This window comes from Onychomys torridus, chromosome 2 (genome assembly GCF_903995425.1).
Source record: "Onychomys torridus chromosome 2, mOncTor1.1, whole genome shotgun sequence".
NCBI classification, from domain to species: Eukaryota; Metazoa; Chordata; class Mammalia; order Rodentia; family Cricetidae; genus Onychomys; species Onychomys torridus.
The window spans coordinates 152,460,436-152,481,418 of record NC_050444.1 but is presented as its reverse complement, the minus strand read 5'-3'; the positions used below and the strand labels follow the sequence as shown (position 1 = coordinate 152,481,418).

At 47.6% G+C, this 20,983-nt stretch overlaps 1 protein-coding gene and 1 pseudogene across 2 annotated transcripts; one reads left to right on the top strand and one right to left on the bottom strand.

Annotated features, from left to right (window-relative positions):
- The window catches only part of LOC118578013, a 51,838-nt pseudogene extending 49,920 nt beyond the window's left edge, over positions 1-1,918 (bottom strand).
- On the top strand, positions 1,806-20,620 carry Otud3 (OTU deubiquitinase 3). Of its 2 annotated transcripts, XM_036178840.1 has the most exons (8): positions 1,806-2,134; positions 7,308-7,456; positions 11,544-11,656; positions 15,182-15,304; positions 17,216-17,347; positions 17,803-17,899; positions 18,456-18,622; positions 19,436-20,620. In XM_036178840.1, the coding sequence occupies exons 1-8, from the start codon at positions 1,917-1,919 to the stop codon at positions 19,610-19,612; spliced, it is 1,176 nt and encodes a 391-aa protein (XP_036034733.1). In that variant the 5' UTR covers positions 1,806-1,916; the 3' UTR covers positions 19,613-20,620. The 2 variants fall into 2 exon arrangements, with proteins under 2 accessions (XP_036034733.1, XP_036034734.1); XM_036178841.1 differs by lacking the exons at positions 1,806-2,134; positions 11,544-11,656 and having other exon boundaries at positions 7,364-7,456.
- The last annotated feature ends 363 nt before the right edge of the window (positions 20,621-20,983 follow it).

The window sequence follows — 20,983 nt, the reverse complement described above, 5'->3', positions numbered from 1 at the left end:
CTGAAGCTAATAAAACTAGTTTATGGAAGCAGATGAAAGAGACTCTCTGGCTTGGTATGCAGCCTGCAAGTCATGGAAGGAGCTCTGGAGATGCAACTTTTCTGAACTGGGTCTCGGTGATGCAGCTGCCTTTGAGTCATTCCTGCTTCTGTAAATAGCTCTTCATCAATACTTCTTCTGTAAGTCACTCCAATAAACTTGTTGGTTTACCAAGTTGGCCTTTGTGGAATCATTTATTATTGATTTTATGAGACAGTGTCTCACTCTAGCTTAGTCAAGCCCAATAGCACTCTGAAGCCCAGGTTGTCCTCAACTTCATGGCACGTTCTTGCCTCAGCCTCCCTACTGTTGGGGTTCTAATGTGAGCTCCCATGCCTGCCTTGTGTTCCCAGGTAATGAAAGATCTCAATTGGATAGAAAATCCAAATAAGAAGACAGTGACATTATTGTGGAAATAGAGAGGGTAAGATAAAGGAACCAAGATGAGAGAGATGTAATTACTGGTGGTGTTAGCTCCCAGAGCAAGTGGGCAGGGCTTAGGACAATCTACTGCCCTGGGTTTTCCAGCACTATCAGTTTTGAAACAGAAAGTTCTGCATCCCAGGAACAGCTTCAGTCCAGGTAAACCTAGCTTAGCCATCCCAGGATGGAATCCAGATTAATGGATTAATGAACAGAAGGGCTCTCTCCATTGGGTTATTGGGAAAGGGATGAATAATGAAGCATGTGGGCTCTGTATCAGGTAAAAGCCTTGCTTCTCAACTCTGTGGCCCTTACAGTTACTTAACCTTTTGGGTCTAGTTTCCTGTAATCTAAAAAGGAGGAGCAACATAGAAATGTCTCTCAATGAGGGCTTGCATTCGTGTGTATGTGTGTGTACCTGTGTGTGAGGTGTGTGTGTGTTTGTGTGTGTGTGTACATCATGTGCATGCAGGGCTTCAGAGGCCAGAAGAGAGCACCAGATCCCCCAGAACTGGAGTTACAGATGGCTGTGAGACATCCAGTGGGTCCTGAGAACTGAACCCAGGTCCTCTGTAAGAATCACAGGTGCTCTTAATCATTGAGCCATCTCTCCTGTCCCCCCCCCCAACTTTTAAAATAGAATATCTTTTATTTATTCTTTGACAATTTTGTACATGTAAATAATGTATATGATCTGATACACCCCAAACTTCTCCCTCCCATTTTCCAGGAACCTAGGATCAGCTACCCAGGGATGGCACCACCCACCATGGGCTTGGCCTTCTCTCACTGATCACTAAATGAGAAAATGCCTTACAGTTGATCTCAAGGAGGCATTTCCTTATCGAGGCCCCTTCCTCTGATGGCTTGTGTCAAGTTGACACACAAAACCAGCCAGTACAGTGGATAATGGTGATCCAAACTCAGGTTCTCATGCTTGTGGCGCAAGCACTATACCAACTGAGCTACCTCCCCAGCCACTGCAGGCTCAGTCTTAAAACGTCTGTGTATGCACGCGCGTGCGTGTGAAATTGAACTCGGATTTGCCCATTCTAGACTAGCATCTTCTCACATCACCTGTCTTAATTTCCTTCTTTTTCGAATTTTTGCATCTGCTTTAGACTTTTCTGACATCCTCTGTATGTCCTTGACCTTCACTGTCTGGTCCGACTTGCTCCTCACTGAGCACTACCTACCAGTAGGGGGCAGAAGAGACCCAACTAAGACAGGTGCTTCTCTAGCTCTCCTAGAGTTCTCTCTATGGTGCCTGCCGGCCCTGCCCTCCAGGGGGCGGGGCTACCACCACGTGACCCGGGTGCCTGGCGACCGCGCCGGCGCAGTGGCCGTGTCGCCGTCGCCGGGGCGCCGTCCCCGCTGCGCCGCTCCGCCGGGTAGCCGGCTGAGGCTGCGGCTCCCGCTCCGGCTCCTTCCGCGGCGGGCCGTGTGCCGCAGCCATGTCCCGAAAGCAGGCGGCGAGGGGCCGGCCGGGCAGTGGCGGCCGCAGAGCCGAGGCGGAGCGCAAACGGGACGAGCGAGCGGCGCGCCGGGCGCTGGCCAAGGAGCGACGGAACCGGGCCGAGCCGGGCGGCAGCAGCTGCGAGGAAGAGTTTGTGAGCTTCGCCAACCAGCTGCAGGCCCTGGGGCTGAAACTGCGGGAGGTGCCGGGGGACGGGTGAGGCGGACCGGGAGTGCGGGAGGTGCCGCTGGGGAATGCGCAGGGTCGGTCGCCTTGAGGGAAGCAGGGACCGGGCCTGGTGGAACGCTGCAGCAGGTGCCCCGAGGTCCCGGGGCCGGTCTGAGAGGTGACCTCGAGGTGCACCTGTCATGAAGCCGGATGGGAAGGGACCTAGGTCCCGCTCGGTGTCATGCTGGGCCCCCTGGGCGTCCTCGCTTCCTTCCGCACTGGGGTAATGAGGGCGGAGAGCTGAAGGCATCTTCCCACGCCTTGGGTTCCCTAAGCAAAAGGGCTTACCCATTGCATGAGAATCCCGGGCCAGCTCTTTCGTATAACCCGATAGAACACTAGTAGCAGATGGAAAGACGGAACGGAGGAAGGTAAGGGGAAGGAACTTAATGGAAAGGGGACGTGGGTCCAGGAGCGTGGGGAGAGAGAAGGAAAAGGGTAAAGAGACGGGAGAAGAAGGGTTAGCAGGTCCAAGGGAGCCTGATTGCCAGGTGTGTTGTTGCAAGAGGCGCTATTAGTGTTTTCTCCTTCGTGAGTGGTCAGGTTGAGCTGCGGAAAGAGTAGATATTATAGCTAAGGAGCATACAAAGCCAAATGTGGTGGCTCTTGTTTGTAATGCTAGCGCTGAGGCAGCGGGGTTGCAGTGAGGTTGAGACCAGCTTAGGCTGTAAGCATGAGAGGGTTTCACAAAAGAAAGAAAGAAAACCAAAGAAACTTCGATAGCCTTAGAAATTGTGGGGGAAAGAATTGCTTTCTTTCTACCTTCCTTCTATGTTTTTTTTTTTTTTTTTTTCCTTTTCTTTCTCACTATGTAGTCTCGGCCAGCCTGGAACCCCTGGGTAGACTAGGTTGCCCTTAAACTCACAGCCGCCTGCTGCGCCTCCACCCACTGCACACAAAAGTGTTTTTCTTGATTTCATACTGTGCTGAAGTGTATTGATCAAGAATTAATCAGTCAGCCCCATTTGTCTTTCCTGCCTTCAGAGCTTCAGGCAAATTGGATTTTGTTCTGTTCACAAAGAGTTGGGTACACCTTCCTGCCTAGGTGTTTTTTGCTTAAGTTGCAGTTAGAATTTAATTACATTCAGCCACCACTAGAACAGTTCCTGGGTCATAGAAGGCATCTACCACTGCTTCCCGAGTGCTGGGATTAAAGGCATGGGCCATCACCACCCAGCACATTTTTTTTTTTTTTTTTTTCATTTTTTCCTGAAGGAAGGGCTAAAAAGTATCAAGGGAGGCCACCTAGCTCTAGCAGAAGCCAGACACTGTTGTAGACATCAAAGAAGCAGCTGAAGCCTGGCCTGGTGGCGCACGCCTTTAGTCCCAGCACTGGGGAGGCAGAGGCAAGTGGATCTCTGTGCATTCGAGGCCATCTTGGTCTACAAATCAAGCCAGGGTTGTGATGCAGAGAAACCCGGTATTGAAAAACAGAACAAAACAAATGAAAAGCATCACCTGAATGCAGTGGACCCAGGTGGGCCTGGCCTGCGAATGGCTGGACTATGTCAGACAGCCGGGTTTTTCCTTGTCAAAGAATTCTGCTGGGGAAATAAGTACTTCACAGTTGCTTGTGAACAGCAGCCTAGAGTCCAGAGTGAGAGTCCTGAGGACTTCCATGCGGTTCTGGGCGACTTTGGGAGTATTTACTTTCTCTTTCCCCCAGGAGAACAGACTTCTTCAGTAACTCCTCACACATTGCTTGAATGGAGTGCTGGAAACAGATAGATAGATGGCTTAGATCTAGAAGGGTTCACAGTTGAGAGACATGCCAGTAGGTCACTTATATTCTAGTCTTGGGACCCCTTTGTATTCTTAAAGATTTCTGAGGAATAAAGACATGCACAAGTGCTATATGAGCCAAACTTCGTATTTACAGGAGTGTACAGGCGCACACCCATCGGCCACCCATACTTCCAGACAGTAGCGCCCCCGGTTTCTCTTGTGTAACAGCCCTGGCTGTCCTGGAACTCGCTCTGTAGACCAGGCTGGCCTTGAACTCAAACTTAGAGATTCCCATTTCTATTCTTCCGAATGCTGGGATTAAGGGCGTGCCCCACCATGCCCAGTGAGATGGTGACCTCTTGGAAACTACTGTGTACTTATGGGAGAGTGAGAATGAAGAAGATAAAGACTTTTGTTTTGAATGTATGGACACCCTGAAAGGGTCTCAAGAATTTAATTAACTTGGGGAGCAGTTGCTATGGGGAAAGCAGTTTGACCTATTCTTAGTAACTGATGATAGTGGTACTATTGAAGGAAGTGGCTAACATGCCTTGAAATGTCTAGGAAGACATTTTCTTACTCAGCAAGCAAAGAATCAGTGACTTCCATGTGCAAGATACCTCTCAGAAGACATGCTTGAGCCCTTCAAGAAGGAGTAATACACTGGGTGGTGGTGGCACACGACTTTGATTTCAGCACGTGGGAGGCAGAGGCAGGCGGATCTCTGTGAGTTCCAGACCAGCCTGGGCTACAGAGTGGGTTCCAGGACAGCCAGAGCTACACAGAGAAACCTTGTCTCGAAAAACAAACAAAAAAAAAAAAAAAAAAAAAAAAGAGAGAGAGAGAGAGAGCAATAGGAGTTTGCCAAGAGAACATTCCCGGATGAGTGCCACGAAGAAGGTCTGCAGCGCACCTCACCCTTTCTGATAGCTCCGGCGGTTGTGCGGTAGAATGGGAGCCCAGTTTAATAGGAGTAGTAGTGTTGGGAAGTGAGAGAGCAGAGGCTAGCCTACTTCCCAGTCTGTTCTTTGGCAGTGTTAGGTGCTTTGTGAAGCCAGCCTACTGTACAGAGAGCTGTGCTGGGGTGACGTTGGATGGGCTGCTGCTGCTGTCATCCATCATTGCTGTGAATGGTGTTTCCATGGATGTGGTGGTTTGGGAAGTGTCAACAGAGTCTTTCTTTCTTTTTTGGTTTTTCAAGATAGGGTTTCTCTGTGTATTCTTGGCTGTCTTGGAACTTTTGTGTAGACCAGGCTAGCCTTGAACGAACTCTGTCTCCTAGAATTAAAGGCATGTGCCACCATTGTTGTGCCCAGGGCGAAAGACCCCCAAGCAAGGCCACCACAGAGCCGATATCCGATGTAAGCACACAGAGGTTTTCAATAACAAAAGCAAGCCCGGGGCTTGGTCTGAGAGTCCAGCACCTGACACAGCTGATGGAGGAGGTTGGCCCTGAGCACTCACTCGAAGGGGTTAATTTAGGAAAGGTTTACATGCAGCTTGGGATTGGATGAGGGGGCTAGAGGTGAGGTAGTTCTTTGAAGTTACTGGCTGAACTATAAGCACGAGGTTACTGTGGCTAACAGGATGCAGGGTGTCTGCAGAGACATAAATTTTTTTTTTTACTCCCTATGTCCTGCTTTTGCTGAACCCACGATATATACATTCAGATTTTTTATTCCAGTCCTATATTCTCATAAGTTCAATTTCCAGTCGGTTGAGTCCATTACTCCCCATATCCTCTTTTACCAAGTCCAGGATATATAGATTTATTGTTTCAGCCTTATCTTCCCATAAGTTCATCTACTGGTCAGTTCTAAAACTGCTGGTCAGCAAATACCTTCAGAGCAGGGAGGCGGAGAGTGTCTTTCAAGATGGCTACGGATTTTTCCCTTTCACCACCACCACCTGACTAACAGATTTTTTTATGCATTAATATTTGTTGAATAGTATTAGGATAAAATATAGTGATGTTTTGCTAATATAAAAAATAGTTACAAGTTTCCACTATTTCTGTTATGTCCTGATTACAGTTTTGATAGCCTAAGATGGCGACTTGCTGTAGGTGTGTTCCGTGTAGCATTCTGTAATCGGTTGTTTTTCTGAACTCAAATGCAGGGCCTTACATCTGTGTATCCCTAAAGCACAGTGGTTCTCAAGCAGAGATGGTTTTGTCTCCCGGGGGGAATTGGGACTGTCTGGAGACATTGTTGGTTGTTACAGCTGGTGAGGAGGGAGGTAGTGTGGGCCTGGCATCTGGTGGGCAGAGGCTAAGGATGTTCCCAAGGACTGGCAGTGGGCAGGACATTTCTAGCAGCACAGAGGGACCCCAGGTGTCAATAGAGTGGGCACTGAGTGTCCCGGCTGCCCTGCAGTGGTCAGAGTGTACACTCAGGAAACAACTGGATCTCCTGGAGGCCCTTAGGGCCATGATTTTGTTCTCACTGACATCTGCAGTGTGTTTGCAGGGCTTCCTAAGGGAACCCAGGTCACTGAAGTGTTTGTTATGTTTCCTGTGTTGCCACTTGTAACCCAATAAAAAACAAGTCATTACAGTTTATGACTTGATGTTAGTGGGCCCAAATAAAGTACGGCAGATGAAAAGTATATTACTTGCACATGGGTAACTATGGCTAATATTTTGGTATTAATGTTTGGCAGAGTCATGACTAGAGCCGGGTTGCCCAGATTTACATCTTGGTCCCAACACTTCACCCACTAACCATTTTGCTAGCACGGTTACTAGTATTTTAATTTTAGAAAATGAACATGATGCTTAACAATAACATTGTCGCCCTGGTGACAAGGTGAGCAGGCAGGGTCCTGCCTTTCCCCGGTATAACTGTCTGTGTCCAGGCACTTTCTCCTCGGTTTTTGCCACTGTGTTTTTAGCTCCCAGACATGATGTAGACTGCATTTTGTTTTATCAGCTTGACAAGCTGATGCCTTTTGAGTACTGAATGAGTGATGTCTTAGCTGGGCAGTTTTAGTGAAGCTTGGTTCAGAAAGGTATCTGTAGGTGTGACATCATTTTGGAAGGGGTCTGGACTAGTTTGTGAGGTCTGCACCCTGTATTGAGGAGCTGGTCATCAGCTCCACCATTGAACCGACTGAGGCCCTGAGGAATTTAATATTTGTTTCGAGCTGGTAAGGGAATCCTTATTTGCTGCCTTTCCAGTGAGTGATCTGCAGAGCTGAGGTGTCTCCTCTCCTGGTGAGAGACTGCCGAGGACAGCTAGGCATAAGGGCAGCTAGGTACAAGACGTTGTGCATTCGGTGAGCTAAGTCTACTTTTTTTTTTTTTTTTTGTATGTGGAGCTGAGGATCGAACCCAGGGCCTTGCCCTTGCTAGGCAAGCGCTCTACCACTGAGCTAAATCCCCAGCCGAGCTAAGTCTACTTTTAAAAGACCTTGACCAGCATCTTTGTTTTGACAGCAATTGCCTGTTCAGAGCTCTGGGTGATCAATTGGAAGGTCATTCTCGGAACCATCTCAAGCACCGACAGGAGACAGTTGACTACATGATAAGGCAGCGTGAAGATTTTGAGCCCTTCGTGGAAGATGATGTTCCTTTTGAGAAGCATGGTAGGTTCACTGTGGGGCCCTGGTCCTTCAGGAGCCTGCTGGGTCATCAGCCCACCAGCATCCCAGCCCCACCGCCCCGGGTTTGCTTATGTAAATTATACCATTGGCACAATAAACACTTACTTGCATATTCGGTGATGAGCCCATGCCGTGCAGCTGGGAATCTAGGTTTGGATGTATGTCTCCTTGAATAAAAATGACGGCCTTGGTGGGTCAGGATGTGGCTCAGGTAGAGTGCTTGCCTCACAGGACTTGGTCCTCTCTCAGCACCACTACCACCTCCAAAGAAAAGAAAGAGGAGATGATGATAATTGACTAGAGACTTTGGCCTCCGACCAGTGGGATGGGAACTAAGCTGTAAGAGTGTGCACATACAGAATCTACTTTTTCAACTGTGCATGCAGGGTGGAGGTCTGCAAAGATGCTACCACTTTAGGGTAGTTCTTTATTGCTTCTTTAAATTTTTATTTAAAAAGGGTGATAGTAAAGCACCTATCTGAAAGGATTTTTGGTTTGTTTTTTTTTTTTTTTTTTTTTGGTGAAGATTAACTTAGATAACAAAATTAAATTCTTAAGTTAGCTGTCTGGGGATGATGGGGCTGTGGATAGTGTTAATTGTCTTCTGTAGTTTTTTTATTTTAATTAATCATGTATTTATAACTAGAAAAAAGAATCATCAGCAAGCCCATGTTAACATCTCACCAAAAACCTAAAAATACACCCTCCCCCCTTTTTGGAAATAGTGTCTTTAAAACATAAATGTGTTAGTACCTTAGTTTGGGGTGTGTATATAACCTGACCTTTGATCCTTCCAAGTGTTACACATTCCACCACACCCAGTTTATGGTGTCCAGGGATGGAACTCATGGCCTCTTCATGCTGAGCAAGCTTTCTCCCCACTGAGCTGCATCCCCATACACAAACAGATTCTCTACCACAAGGCTGACATCTGTGTCTTACCAGGACGAGGGCATGATCTCTAGATGACAGTGTTGGGCCACATTGAGAATGGAGGGGAGCAAGTCTGGGAGGAGAGGCTGATAAGGATGCTCTCCGTGTGGGCATGTGGAGGGCCCTCTGTCCCAGAGCATTTGGAGGGGTAGTTTACTCAGGCAAGGGGACCAGGGTGGTTCTGAAGGTCCTGCTTAAGAACAGCTCCAAGCATGGAGGACGGCGAGAGGGGCATGTCTGGAGACACTGCCGTGTCTTCACTGGGAATGGGTACATGGAGCCCTAGACGGGGAGGGTAGTCTGTACCTGTCACTGAGCTCTCGTGGTCCTCTTCCTGGGGTCACTTTTCAAGCAGACGGGCAGTTTCAGAGTTAGCATTTTACAGGTGTGTGTGTGTGTGTGTGTGTGTGTGTGTGTGTGTGTGTGTGTGTGTTTGTGTGTGTGTCAAATTTTGGAGCTTGGTGCTGTTTATGAGTCGTATTGCTGGGTGTGCTGGTGCACACTTGTCCTAGCACTCAGGAGGCTGAGGCAGGAGGATCAGGAGACTGAAGCCAGCCTGCATAGAAAAAAATGAAGAATCTTGTCACTTTTCAGTGTTACTTTGGATGAAGTTCGTGATCTGAATTCCACTTGAACATCATTAAGAAAGGTCTTGTGGATTTGGGGAGTACCAGTGTATCGGGACAGGAGCTCAAAGCTCCGGTTGCCAGTGTGATGTCACTTTAGTTGTGCAGTGGTAAGATGTTTTCTTGAAATGTCACTGCATGACTGAGTGCTGATGCATCAAAGTGTGAGCATCAGGGAGATGACAAACAGCTTTGATTGCCAGAGCAGAAATGAAGCACAGCAGGGAATCTGCACGTCCTTGTGTGTTGAAGGTCAGACCCATTGCCTTTACCTCTCCTAACCAGTTACCAGTGAACATCTGTCTGTCTGTCTGCCTTAGTATTCTGGAAGTTTCTCAGGGACAAGGTGTTGTGCCTTTGTTCTGGATCCAGCCATACCTGACATTTGGAGGTATTCATATAGTATTTGCTGGTTTAATAAGTGAATGTCTCACTTTACGAATGAGGACCAAGTGACCGTTGGTTGCCCTTAGCTCTATCTTCAGGATTATTCTCATCTTCTAGACTGTGGCTCTGAAGAATCAGCACTGCCTCTCCCCATCTGTACAAAGCCTGGATCAGAACCCGAACTGTTCATAATGCCTCATCTGTCAGTCTCCTCTTACCGGTTCCTTGTCTCTTGGCCCTTTCCTCTGCGGTCTCCTCTTCCCCTTACCACCTGTGTGCTTAGTTTTTTCGGTCAACTTGACATGACCTGGAGTCACCTGGAACGGAGGTCCCTCCAACCTCAGTTGAGGAACTGCCTAGGTCAGATTGGCCTGCGGTCATGATGTTGGGGATTGTCTTGATTGCTAAGTCATGTAGGAGGACCCAGCCCGCTGTGGGTGGCACCATGCTAGGCTGGTGGTCCTGAGCTGCATAAGAGAGCTAGCTAAGCATCGGTTCATGAACCAGAGACAAGCCAGTAAGAGCTTTTTTTTTTGAGCCTGCCTCCAGGTTCCTTCAGAAACAGACTGACCTGGAAGTGTAAGATGAAATAAGCCCTCTTCTCCTCTAAGTTGCTTTTGGCCATGGTGTTCGTCATAGCAACGGGATGAAACTAGAACATCACTTCTGAAACTTGGGTGTGGTAGCCATTTCACCAGGCGCCCTTAGTGCAGTGTGGGCTGGCTGTGTGGCCCCTTGGTCTCTTCAGCCTGCTCGAGATCAGTTCTAGTTGTGATGCAAGTTTGTTTCCCTCCAGAATCTGTGCTGGTCCCACTGGCCTGAGGGCTGAGCCTGCACTTCATAGCCTTCATGACCGGTGGTTTTTAATTGTTCTCCTCTCTGTTTCTCACTGTGTTTTTCTCGCTCGATCTCTGCAGTTGGTTCCTGCCATACAGTGTCCAATCTCTTGGAATATCATCCCAGGTTGACCTTGGAGCATGTTAGTAGTGTCGGCCTAGCAGCTCATCTGATGCACCATGTCCTCACCCTTCCCTACACACACACACACACACACACACACACACACACACACACACACACACACACTTACTTTGTGTTTTGACTTGAAGCTAAGGTATGAGGGCACAGCTGTGTAAGATTTCTCTGACACTACCTGCAAGTTTCAGATTGCCCCCCATTCACAGGAGCTATTCTGACAATTGTGGGGAACGGGAACAGTCCAAAGTTAAGTTATCTGAAGGGGAAGACTCAGTCCAGCACAGTCCAGTCTGAGAAGGTTCCAAGCACAATGCTTCTTTGTCTTTGGAAAACTTAGTGCTCTAGGCATTTCAGTTCAACAGTGCATATAGTGCTGTCAACAGGGAAGCTTGCTGCAACCTCAGAGTCCAGAGTTTGCTTTTTTTCCTGTTTCTTTTGTGGTAGCGTGTAGCTGCTACATGGTCTGTGAGCAGCTGTGGCTAGGGCCCGTCATGAAGAGCGAGACTTGCCCTTATTCTTCGGGAACTCCGAAGGATCGACAGTTACTCTACAGAAGCCGGGGTAGAGGCCGGTCAGCCCTTTGCTGAGCGCCTGGACTCAACACTGTCCACATTGTTCTGATTGTAGTCTTCTCCAGGGCAGAGTGACAGGGTGGCCACAAGCCAGGGCTGTGGCATCAGCTGCTGGGGTGAAGTGCAGCTCACCATGATCAGGCTCTGTGGCCTCGGCCATCGTTAGCTGTCCCCATCTCCGTCTGTTCATTCTGGTGGCGAGCGTGATAACCCTTCCAAGCGTTGCTCTGATACTGAAAAGTGATGGTTTCTGAGAAACCGTCAGCACTGCTTGACACATGCATGTACATCCGTTAGTGCAAGCTGCTGCCATTCTCTGCCTGTTGTTGTACACGCCATGTTGGTCGTGCAGCTGGACAGATTGGAAGCACGTAGCATTCACTGAAGGAAGCACCCCCTGAGTATAGTCTGCACATTGTTCACCTCTAACTCCCTAGCCTGACAGCTGGTGACCTTTGCAGATGTGTGTTCTTGCTTCTCACCGCTTGCAGCTACATAAATACCAATCATGTTTGCATTTGCACTTTCCATCATAAAGACTTCATTTTTTTTTTTTCCCCTGTTTCCATGCAGTGGCCAGTTTGGCAAAGCCTGGTACTTTTGCTGGCAATGATGCAATTGTAGCCTTTGCAAGAAACCATCAGTTGAATGTGGTGATCCATCAGCTTAATGCCCCTTTGTGGCAGGTAGGTCACCTGTTTAGGAATGTCCTTAAGATGATGGGGCTTGACCTGTGATGCTGAACTCCTAAGAAGAGCTTAGACCATGAGCTAACCAAAGACAGGAATCTTGTGGTGATTTAGAACTAACCCCAGGCAGGTGCAAATGGAGTCTGGAGTGTGAGTGAGAAGTATTTTATGATCCTGGGATATTACTCAAGAGTCAGCTAAGTGGGTATTTGGGCACAGAGCTTAATGTGGAAATGCGTCAGATAATTTTATTAAACTATCTTAGCATATGAATGTTTAGTACACATAAACTGTAGTTTTGAAGTATGCCTGTTCCCTGTGGTTTGTATGTGTGTGGTTTTAGGAGTAGATAAGTGTCAGAAATCCATTATAATGACTATATTCACTATAATGACTACAGCGTGTTTTCTGAACAGTAGAATGATGTTTTTATTCAGCTTTGGTTTTGTGTTTTGCTTTTTTGTACAATAAATATTTTATAGTAAATATTTGCTCCAGGCTGAGATAGTTGTTAAACCACACAATCCTCCACTGAGAAGTATCTGCCCATTCAACTCCTTTTCTTTCTGTCTCCTACATTAACCTCATCTGTCAGTCCATCAAACCAAACATTTAAGAGCACGCTGACCAAAGGCTGCTGACTCACCCTACTTCCCTGTTGATCCTCCCAGAATTCCCAGGGCTTTGCGTCTCTCTGTGGCTCAGCCTCAGACACTGGGCATGTGCTTTCACTGACCCTCTGCTCTACATCTCTATTTTGAACTTTTATTTGGAAAGTCAAAATGTTTTAGTTGAAGAAAAACAGGGAAGTTAGAAAAGCCCTTTGAGGGGGTGAGGGTCACTGGAATCTCACTGACTGGAATTAGGGCTGTTAGCATTTTTAGTGAGTGTTTTACCATTCATCCCACACTTGGCCATATGATTGGGGGGGTGCATATCACAGTGTTTTTACAATATATTTTAAACACATGTACATAAATTCACTCATCATGCGCGTGTGCGCGCGCGCACACACACACACACACACACACACACACACACACACACCCACACACAGATATGCACACACAAACACACCTACATGCGTTAAGGTAATGGCACCGTTTCTTGGTGTGCTGCCTGCATGCACCCTTTGTAATTCCCTGAGTCGTGGCCTGCACTCTTTTCTTTTAAAAAGAGGGTCCAGTTTTTAGAAATATAAATGACACATGCCAAAATTCACCCTTTTCTGGTTTATATTTCTATATTTTGATGTACATGTAACATCACATCAACATATGGAATAGCTCTACTCTACCAAGAAGTTAGTGCCTGTCCTGGGCACCTACTCATCTTTTCCCAACCTCTGGTAGCTGCTGTTTAATTTTTTTCCTTTATTTGTGCTTTTCTGTCACATAATTGGAAGTCTTCAGTCTTTTGTATCTGGTACAATGTCTTTTTAACAGAGTTACACAGGACAAAGTGATGGAGATGCTGGCAGGGATGGTGAGAACATCTCCCTCAAGGATGCAGTGAGGAGGAGGGGAGCAGGGTCCATGGCCTTGGTCCATTGCTGCCAGATGTCTGGATAGCAGGGAGAGCAGTCGTGTTCAGGGGGTGCTCTTAGAGTGATCTGCTGGCCAGGAACACAGTCACACACACACCCCCCCCCCCCCCAGTTCCAGGTGTTTGTTACTAGTGTACACTGTCAGTGGAGTTATCAGGACACTTGAGTATACAGTGTGGGGAACCTGATCTAGAAGGAGAAACCCATGTCAGTGAGGTAGCCATCTGCTGCTTTCCCTAACAATAACATTTCTTAATTGTCCTAATTCTTACATTTTTTAAAAAATCTATTTCTGTAGTGTTCTGGTTTATAACTTGCAAAACAGTGGTGGAAGTATATATTTACAACAAGTTTATCCCAGGATCTCCCCTGCCTGGTGGTATAGCCGCTGTTCTGAGCTCTTGCATTGATGAGTTGGCTCAGACTGAACGTGGACACCAGAACCTACATTGTCTTCTGCATTGGTGTACATGACTGTGTGCATGACTGTGAGCGGTTTCCATGTATTATGTAACCAATGACAGGCATGTTAGGAGTGAGCCTATGGCCATGGTGCCTGATAGTTTTGGTGACTCTTTGAGTTGGTTTTCTATTCATAATCTCCATATGTTGTTACTAAACATGTTAATGCTTAGGAACTTTGTCATGTGAAGACAACGTGAAACATGTCCTCCATCAGTGTCCTTTCTGGGAGACAGTGCTGCTGCTGCTGCTGTGTCTCATGTCCATCTAGACTCCCTGTCTCCCAGACATAGATAGACATGCTGTTATAGAAGCTTTTGCACTTTCTCCACAAGATCTGTGTGACCCTGCTTGTTCCATGGCTGGCTGTATTTGTGGCGTTTTGTTTGTTTGCCTTTTCTTTCTTTCTTTTTTTTTTTTTCCTTTTGGTTTTTGTTTTGTTTTTCATTTCTCTGTATAGTCCTGGAACTCACTCTGTAGACCAGGCTGGCCTCAAACTCAGAGATCCACCTGACTCTGCCTCCTGAGTGCTGGAATTAAAGGCATGCGTCACCATCACCTGGCTGACTTGCTGTTTTTGGATCTTGAATACTGTTAATGGTCATCTCAGATTACTTGGGACTTTTAGTGAAAATAAGGAGGGCTAATGTTTTAGAATTTTAAAGGAAGAACAATTACCTAGGGGCAGAATCAAAATTAATTTAGTTTCTGGTTTATGGGTGTTTTTGGAGGGAATCTTCCCAGCTCAGCACTTAAAAGCTTTATATGCTTTTTTTTTTGCATGATTTTAAGGAGTCGATTCTTATTGTATCCCAGGGCACTGTTGGGATGTAACACCCTGTGGCCATTGCCCAGAGCTGGTCTGTGTGCACAGGGCAGTGTGGACAGTGACCAGGGGTGTGCAATATGTGCAAGGTAGTGTGGACAGTGACCAGGGTTGTGAGGTGTGCTCAGGGCAGTGTGGTGAGCTAGTACGGTTTTATTCTGTGGGATTTTGTCTTGGAACTGGTGTGATGGCAGGTTTTGAGATTGTTGATGCTTATAAGGAAAAGGGAGGTGAATTTATTACAGCTAACAAGCCATGTCAGGCCAGGTTTGTATGGTTCCATTTTAAGGTCTTCAAGAGGGTCTAGAAGCTTCATACTCGACATTTTACTTCTTTTTTTTTTTCCCCCAGTGATAATCTTCAGTCTGTTTAAGCTTCTGGCTCAGCAAATCTGGGTCTACTTCTGGGTCTTCCCATTGGAAAGAGCCTGTACACTGGCAAGGCCAGGTAGTTAATTTTATCTGACTTCACTGCAGGCCTGCCTCTGGCTTGTTAGTCTCTTCCATATGGAGTCACTCAAATTGGCAGATGTTACATGGGCACGAGGAAGCCTGCAAGGCAGAGAACTCAAGAGATTGCCCTAGCTAGAGTTCCAATCTGTTGTATAGGGCCCACTGGCCTGGCCTCCTGGTCAGGTTCCAGAGTCCCCACAGGCCCACACCTTCCAGATCCTCTCTTGTGTCTGCAGATTCGAGGTACGGACAAAAGCAGTGTGAGGGAGCTCCACATCGCCTACCGATACGGGGAACACTATGACAGTGTCCGGAGGATCAATGACAACTCGGAAGCGCCGGCACATCTTCAGACCGATGTGAGTGACGCCCCAGCTCCTTCTGTTCCTTCTGCTTGCAGACCTGCAGGAGACAGGGCCAGACTGTGTCCTGGAGCTGAACACAAGGGACCAGCCGTTGCTGCTGCTAATGAAAAGTTGGCGTCAGGGAGCTGTGGCTCTGATTGTTAAAGTGCTTTAGCTGGTGACACACTGACCGCCTAGCCTGAGGACTCGAGTTTGATCCTAGGAACCCACGTGGTGGGAGAAAAGAACCAGCTTGCACCAGATGTCCTCGGACACTCACATGAGATCATGGCATGGGGGTGCACGCACACACTCGTGTGTGCACACACACATAAATGTAAAAAGCTAAATGTATTTTGTATTTCTTTTTAGTGAGGTGAGAGACAGTTGCTTGTTGTCCCTTTACCTTCCTCCAGTGGTCGCCTATGGTTAGGTGTATACACAATCTGTACCATGTGTGTGCCTGTGCCCTTGGAAGCCAAAAGAGGGCATTGGATTTCCTGGAACTGGAGTTACAGGTGGTTGTGAGTGTCCATGTGGGTGCTGGGAATTGAACCTGGGTGCTTTGGACGAGCAGCCAGTGCTCTTACTGTTCAGCCTCCCACCCTTTTTTGAGACAGGGTCTTATGGAGCCCAAGCTGACCTTGAGTTTTGTATGTAGCTGAGGATGTGAACTTCTGATTCTCCTGCTTCTACCTCCCAAGTGCTCAGATTATGGACACTTGCCCCCATGTCTGTTCTGTGCTTTGCCAAGGATTGAACCCAGGGCTTTGTATATGCTGGGCAACTATTCTGTCAACTGAATTACATTCAGAGGCCCTTAATTGGAACCTTACTAGATTAATAGATTAAAGAAAAATTGCCATCTGTATGACTTAAGTGGTCCTAGCCAGGACCAGGTGAGCTTTGTTGCCTGATGTAAACTCTGTGGGAGTATTCTCTTCAGATGGAGCTTGCTTACTTTTTTTTTTCCCTTAGATATTTTGTGTTTGCTCCTGTTATAAGAAGTGGATCTTTTTCTCTTCATATTTCCTAGCTGGTTATCATTTGGATGAAACCTCTTGACACACCCAGAGATCCTATAGGATTCTCTTTCTCACACACCGAGATCAAAGCCCCTGCCGTGAAGTGAATCACTTCACATGTAGTATCTGCTACAGCTGGAACACCCCAGGCTTCCTTGACCATGACCTCTGTTGGTTACAAAACTGTCACCCCTGGCTCTGGACATCGCTGTGAATGGAGTCATGTATTTGATCTTTGCTGTCCGGCCCTTTTCACTTAGCATAGTGTTTTTTGAGAGTCAGCCATGTTATAGTGTGTGTCTGTACTTTTAAATGGTATTCCATGGTGTGGGTGTATCACACTCTTAGTTACTTGTCTTTTGCTGTGATAAAACACCATGACCAAGGCAACTTATAAAACAAAGTGTTTAGTCTGGGGCTTAGAGTTTTTCTGTCTAACCAGAGGTTAGAGTCCATGATGGCGGAGCAAAGACATGGTGGCAGGAACAGCTGAGAGCACACATCTTGATAGGCAAATAGGAGGCGGGGAGAGAGAGACACACACACGTTTCTCAGATGAGAGTTGGATACTTGTGTTTTTCAAGGCTAGCAGTTTAAGTTCAGTAGCTTGGCAGGTGTAAACACAGGGACCCTCTTCTGTATTCAGTGAGCAGAGGCAGATGTGTGCTGTCTGAATACCGTGGGTGCCTTGCTGCTGTTCTTCCTGGGTGGTTCCTCAGCTCTGTACTCAGGGCTGTCCCGGATTCTCAGTGTGGGTGAATCTAGCCACTGCTCTGCTCTTCAGGTTGTTCCTGGAATTCTTCCTCCTGTGTTTGGATGGTTTGTGATTCAGGTGTCTTTCTGTGTTAGAGAGCGGAGTGGAATTCGCTGGAGCCCATGGTTCTTATGCTGTTTCTTTTAGTTCCAGATGCTTCATCAAGATGGAGCAAATAAAAAAGAAAAGATCAAGACAAAAGGGGTCGACTTTGAAGATGGCCCACGAGATGAAGTGGAAGATGCTGTCCAGAGAGTTGGCAATGCGACTGGATGCTCAGTCAGTATCCTTCCCCAGCCATGCCTGACAGCTGGGTGCCCAGTCAGTATCCTTCCCCAGCCATACCTCACAGCTGGATGCTCAGTATCCTTCCCCCAGCAGGTGCTGCCATGCCATAGCTAGCCTGCCAGAGGCCCAAGAGAGTGGGAAGCTGTTAATTTCCCTTGTTTGCTGGATTTCACCCATCGATGCTCAAAATCCTAAGGAGTGGGTTTAATCTTTTCTGAGAGAGATTTGCCCTAGTAAAGTGTAGCTTTATAAAGAGATTTTATTTATAAATGCATTGGAATGGCTACTGCATGCGATGGCCTTGTTTGAAATTATGTTTCTTGGTGGTTGAGGTCTTGGCGCCTCGTCAGTTCCTCAGTTCGTGTTTGTGTGTATCAGGCTGATGAAGCAGAGCTTGTGAGCGTGACACATTCAGAGTCTTGAGTGTCTCTCTGCTTCTTCAACAGGACTTTAACTTAATAGTCCAGAACCTGGAAGCTGAAAATTACAATATTGACTCTGCAATAATCGCCATGCTTCAGATGAACCAGGGGGAAGGAAACAGTAAGTTCACAACCTAGAGTGTGAATAAGCTTCAAGTGTTATGCTGGTGGCTCCCTCCAGCTGGTGTTCACAGTCTCCGTGATTGCTCTAGTGTCCACACTGAGCATCCGTCAGTCATGACAGTGAGCAGCACTGCCTCATGTTTGTGCTGCACAGTGTGGTGGAGTCCGCATGCGCAGGATGAGATTGGGCCTGCATGGTATGTGAGTTTCGATTAGTTTAAATCCTAGCAGCCATGTGTGGCTGTGACCACTGTATTAGACAGTGTAGGGTTAGGTCATGTTTTGTTCTAGATTTGGGATACAAATGAACGCTTTATCCCTAAAAATTCTCTTTAAAAGTTCATCAAAGAGAACAAACACTGCTGGCAGAAGTTGCCTGTGAGCCTTGGAGCCAGCCAGAGGCTCCAGATGCTTTCTGCATCCTTCCTAACCATTGACTTGAGAGTTGAATTCCATCTCAAGGGATCTGGGGACCCGGGGATGCAGTCATGCAACAGTAGTTGCTTTGTGTAACTGTTGGTTCTTGGCTTTAACAAAATGCCTTTCTTTGGAAGATATGGAGGAGAACCTTGAGCCCAGTGCCCAAGTGTCGAAGCAGTGTGACCCTTCATTGGAGGAGGCAGGCAGCGGCTCCAGACTCATGGAAGGCCAGACAGAAAACGGTACAGCCCAGGCCAGACCTAGTGAAGAGAGAAGAGCAAGTAAAAGCCAGATCCCAAAGGTACGACGTGGTCGGGAGGCACGGACACTGTGGGGGTCCTGTAGCAAGGGTGGGAGGCTGACTTTCACCCTAGTGTGTCTGGTGTATATAAAGTAGGCTATTGTAGAGCATGGGGGGGGGGGGGGCTGTACACAGAAGCATACTAAGATCTGCTTGTCCCACAGTCACAATAGCCAGTAGCCCTGTGTACAGACGCCTAGCTGCCTTCTCCCTTCTCATGTGACTGTCAAGGGTGCGAGTGTCTGTGCACCATCTGCAGTAAACAGCTTTGCATGTAACTCTTTGTGCTTTGCACATTTTCTTGCATGGTGTCCCAGGTGAGATGGAGGGCATGTCTCTAGAGTTGCCTCAGGCTCTTGGTAACTGTCAGGTGTATACCTCCACCCCTGCCCTGACTCCCACAGGTGGACAGGATGTCACTCGGTTAGCCGGTTAGAAACTCATCTTAAAGGCAGATGTTTTAGGCTAGACTACCACCTCATGTGCGGGAAGTGATGCACAATCTGAGAACTTTATTGCCCTTACCCAGAGTCTTAAATGATGGGGAAAGTGTCTCCAGTCCCCTGTGGTTGTCGTCTGGACTTGGCACTGTCTTCGTGGGTATTTGGGTTGTTTTAGGAAGAGGATTGACTTTACTTGATGCTTCAGGAAGGAAACATACATTTCAAAGTATATTTGAACAGTAACGGAAGAGGAATCCTTTAGTCTCCTGGGCTGGTTCTCTCTGTTCTTGCTGAAAGCATTCTGGGCCTTGTGCTCATCAGCCCAGAGCCTTGCAGCACTAGTGACCCCCATGGCTGCCGGCTCTTCCAGGTCACAAACAGGCAGCGGAGGGAGCAGCAGCGGCTGGAGAAGAAGAGAAGACAGGAGGAACGGCACCGCCACAAAGCCCTGGAGAGCAGGGATAGCCACAGGGATGCCGGCAGGAGCGGAGCAGACGCGGACACACAGGTCACCTTGGTGAAGACCTTTGCCGCCCTGAACATCTGACTCTCGGGCCCCCGGAGGTGGAGGATGAACGCTGCGGTCCAGCCGGGTGGCCTCCGACAGCGCCCACACATGAGCCCACAGGAGTAGGCGTCCTTCAAGCTGCCTCTTGTGTCTTGAGCTTTGTCAGTGTTTTGTTGGGTGACAGTAGGTGAAGCCATCGCCTTCTGGAACACAAAGTACTGAGTCCTCGTGGGTCATGGAGCAGAGGGGGCTTTGGAGCGAGGCTTTATTTGCCCAGCAGTTCAGAGCTAGGCTCTTCCTTGACGTGTGGCGTGGGTTTGCTGTAATTATTCTTGAAGTCGTTTAGCACAATCATTAGAAATCCGGTGACAACTTCCTTGGTTTCTCTCATTTTCAAGCAGGGATGCACGTCTTGGTTTACCAGCTCAAGAGTGTGTTGAGATAGGATTTGCTTCTGATCCAGGTAACTTGGACATACCAGTGATAGGATGGGGCAGGCCCTGGCTCACAGCAGTCAGGGACATCAACTACACCTTCTTCCTGTCTCTGGTGTTACCTCTGAGAGCGTGACTGCCCTTCCCACTCCAGCCATGTGGTGCGTGTCCCTGGCTGTGGGCGAGCCTGGGTTTTGCGGGAGCTCCACAGTGCAGCTTAGTTTGGGCTGTTTTTCTGGGCAGTTAGGAGGTGGTGTGGCACTGCTTGTGGCATACCTCTGAACTCTGATGTGCAGGGCTGAATCCATAGCTGGGGGGTGGGAGGGGAATCTTAGGTTTTTCTTCAGAAGAATCTAAAGAACTTCTATGGGAGAAGTCTCCAAGATGAAGTTTTCCATGCTTGAATTTTAATAACTATGTGGGGGTCTTTGTTTGTTTGTTTGTTTGAACACTAGACTCAGAAAGATGCCTACAGAGAAATAGCTGGTCATTTGATCTTACAGGTTGCTAAATTTTCTTAACATGTGAAAATGAAATGAAATCCCCTACCATAGTATGGCGGCTCAAGCCTGTAATCCCAGCACTCAAGCAGAGGCAGGATTGCTGCAAGTTTGACGCTAGCCTGGACTATGTAGTGAGTTCCAGGCTAGCCAGGGTTAGAATAAAAGGCTCCATTTCACTCCTTACCTAAGGGAGGAAAATCTTACAGCATATATTCTGTATTTGATTATTTGGGTTTTCAGTACAGGGAAGTGGCGGCCGAGGCTGCCTGTGGCTACACTAGATTACAGGGGAGTAGAGGGGAGAGAACCTGTGCTGCCAGAGGCCTTTGAATAACTCAGTTCTGAAGCACCTTCAAGTATGGAGAGGTGCTGTTCCCCAGGCTGGGTTATGAATGTTTACTTTAAACTGTCATGTGTCGGGTGAACAATCAGGACGAAAGTCATGGCCTTCTGGAAGCCTGGTGTTCAGACTA

Coding starts and splice junctions, on each gene's coding strand:
- Otud3 (XM_036178840.1), top strand. CDS start 1,917: ATGTCCCGAAAGCAGGCGGCGAGGGGCCGGCCGGGCAGTGGCGGCCGC. Junction 11,657..15,181: donor TTAATGCCCCTTTGTGGCAG/GTAGGTCACCTG, acceptor TTGTGTCTGCAG/ATTCGAGGTACGGACAAAAG. Junction 17,900..18,455: donor GAACCAGGGGGAAGGAAACA/GTAAGTTCACAA, acceptor TTTCTTTGGAAG/ATATGGAGGAGAACCTTGAG.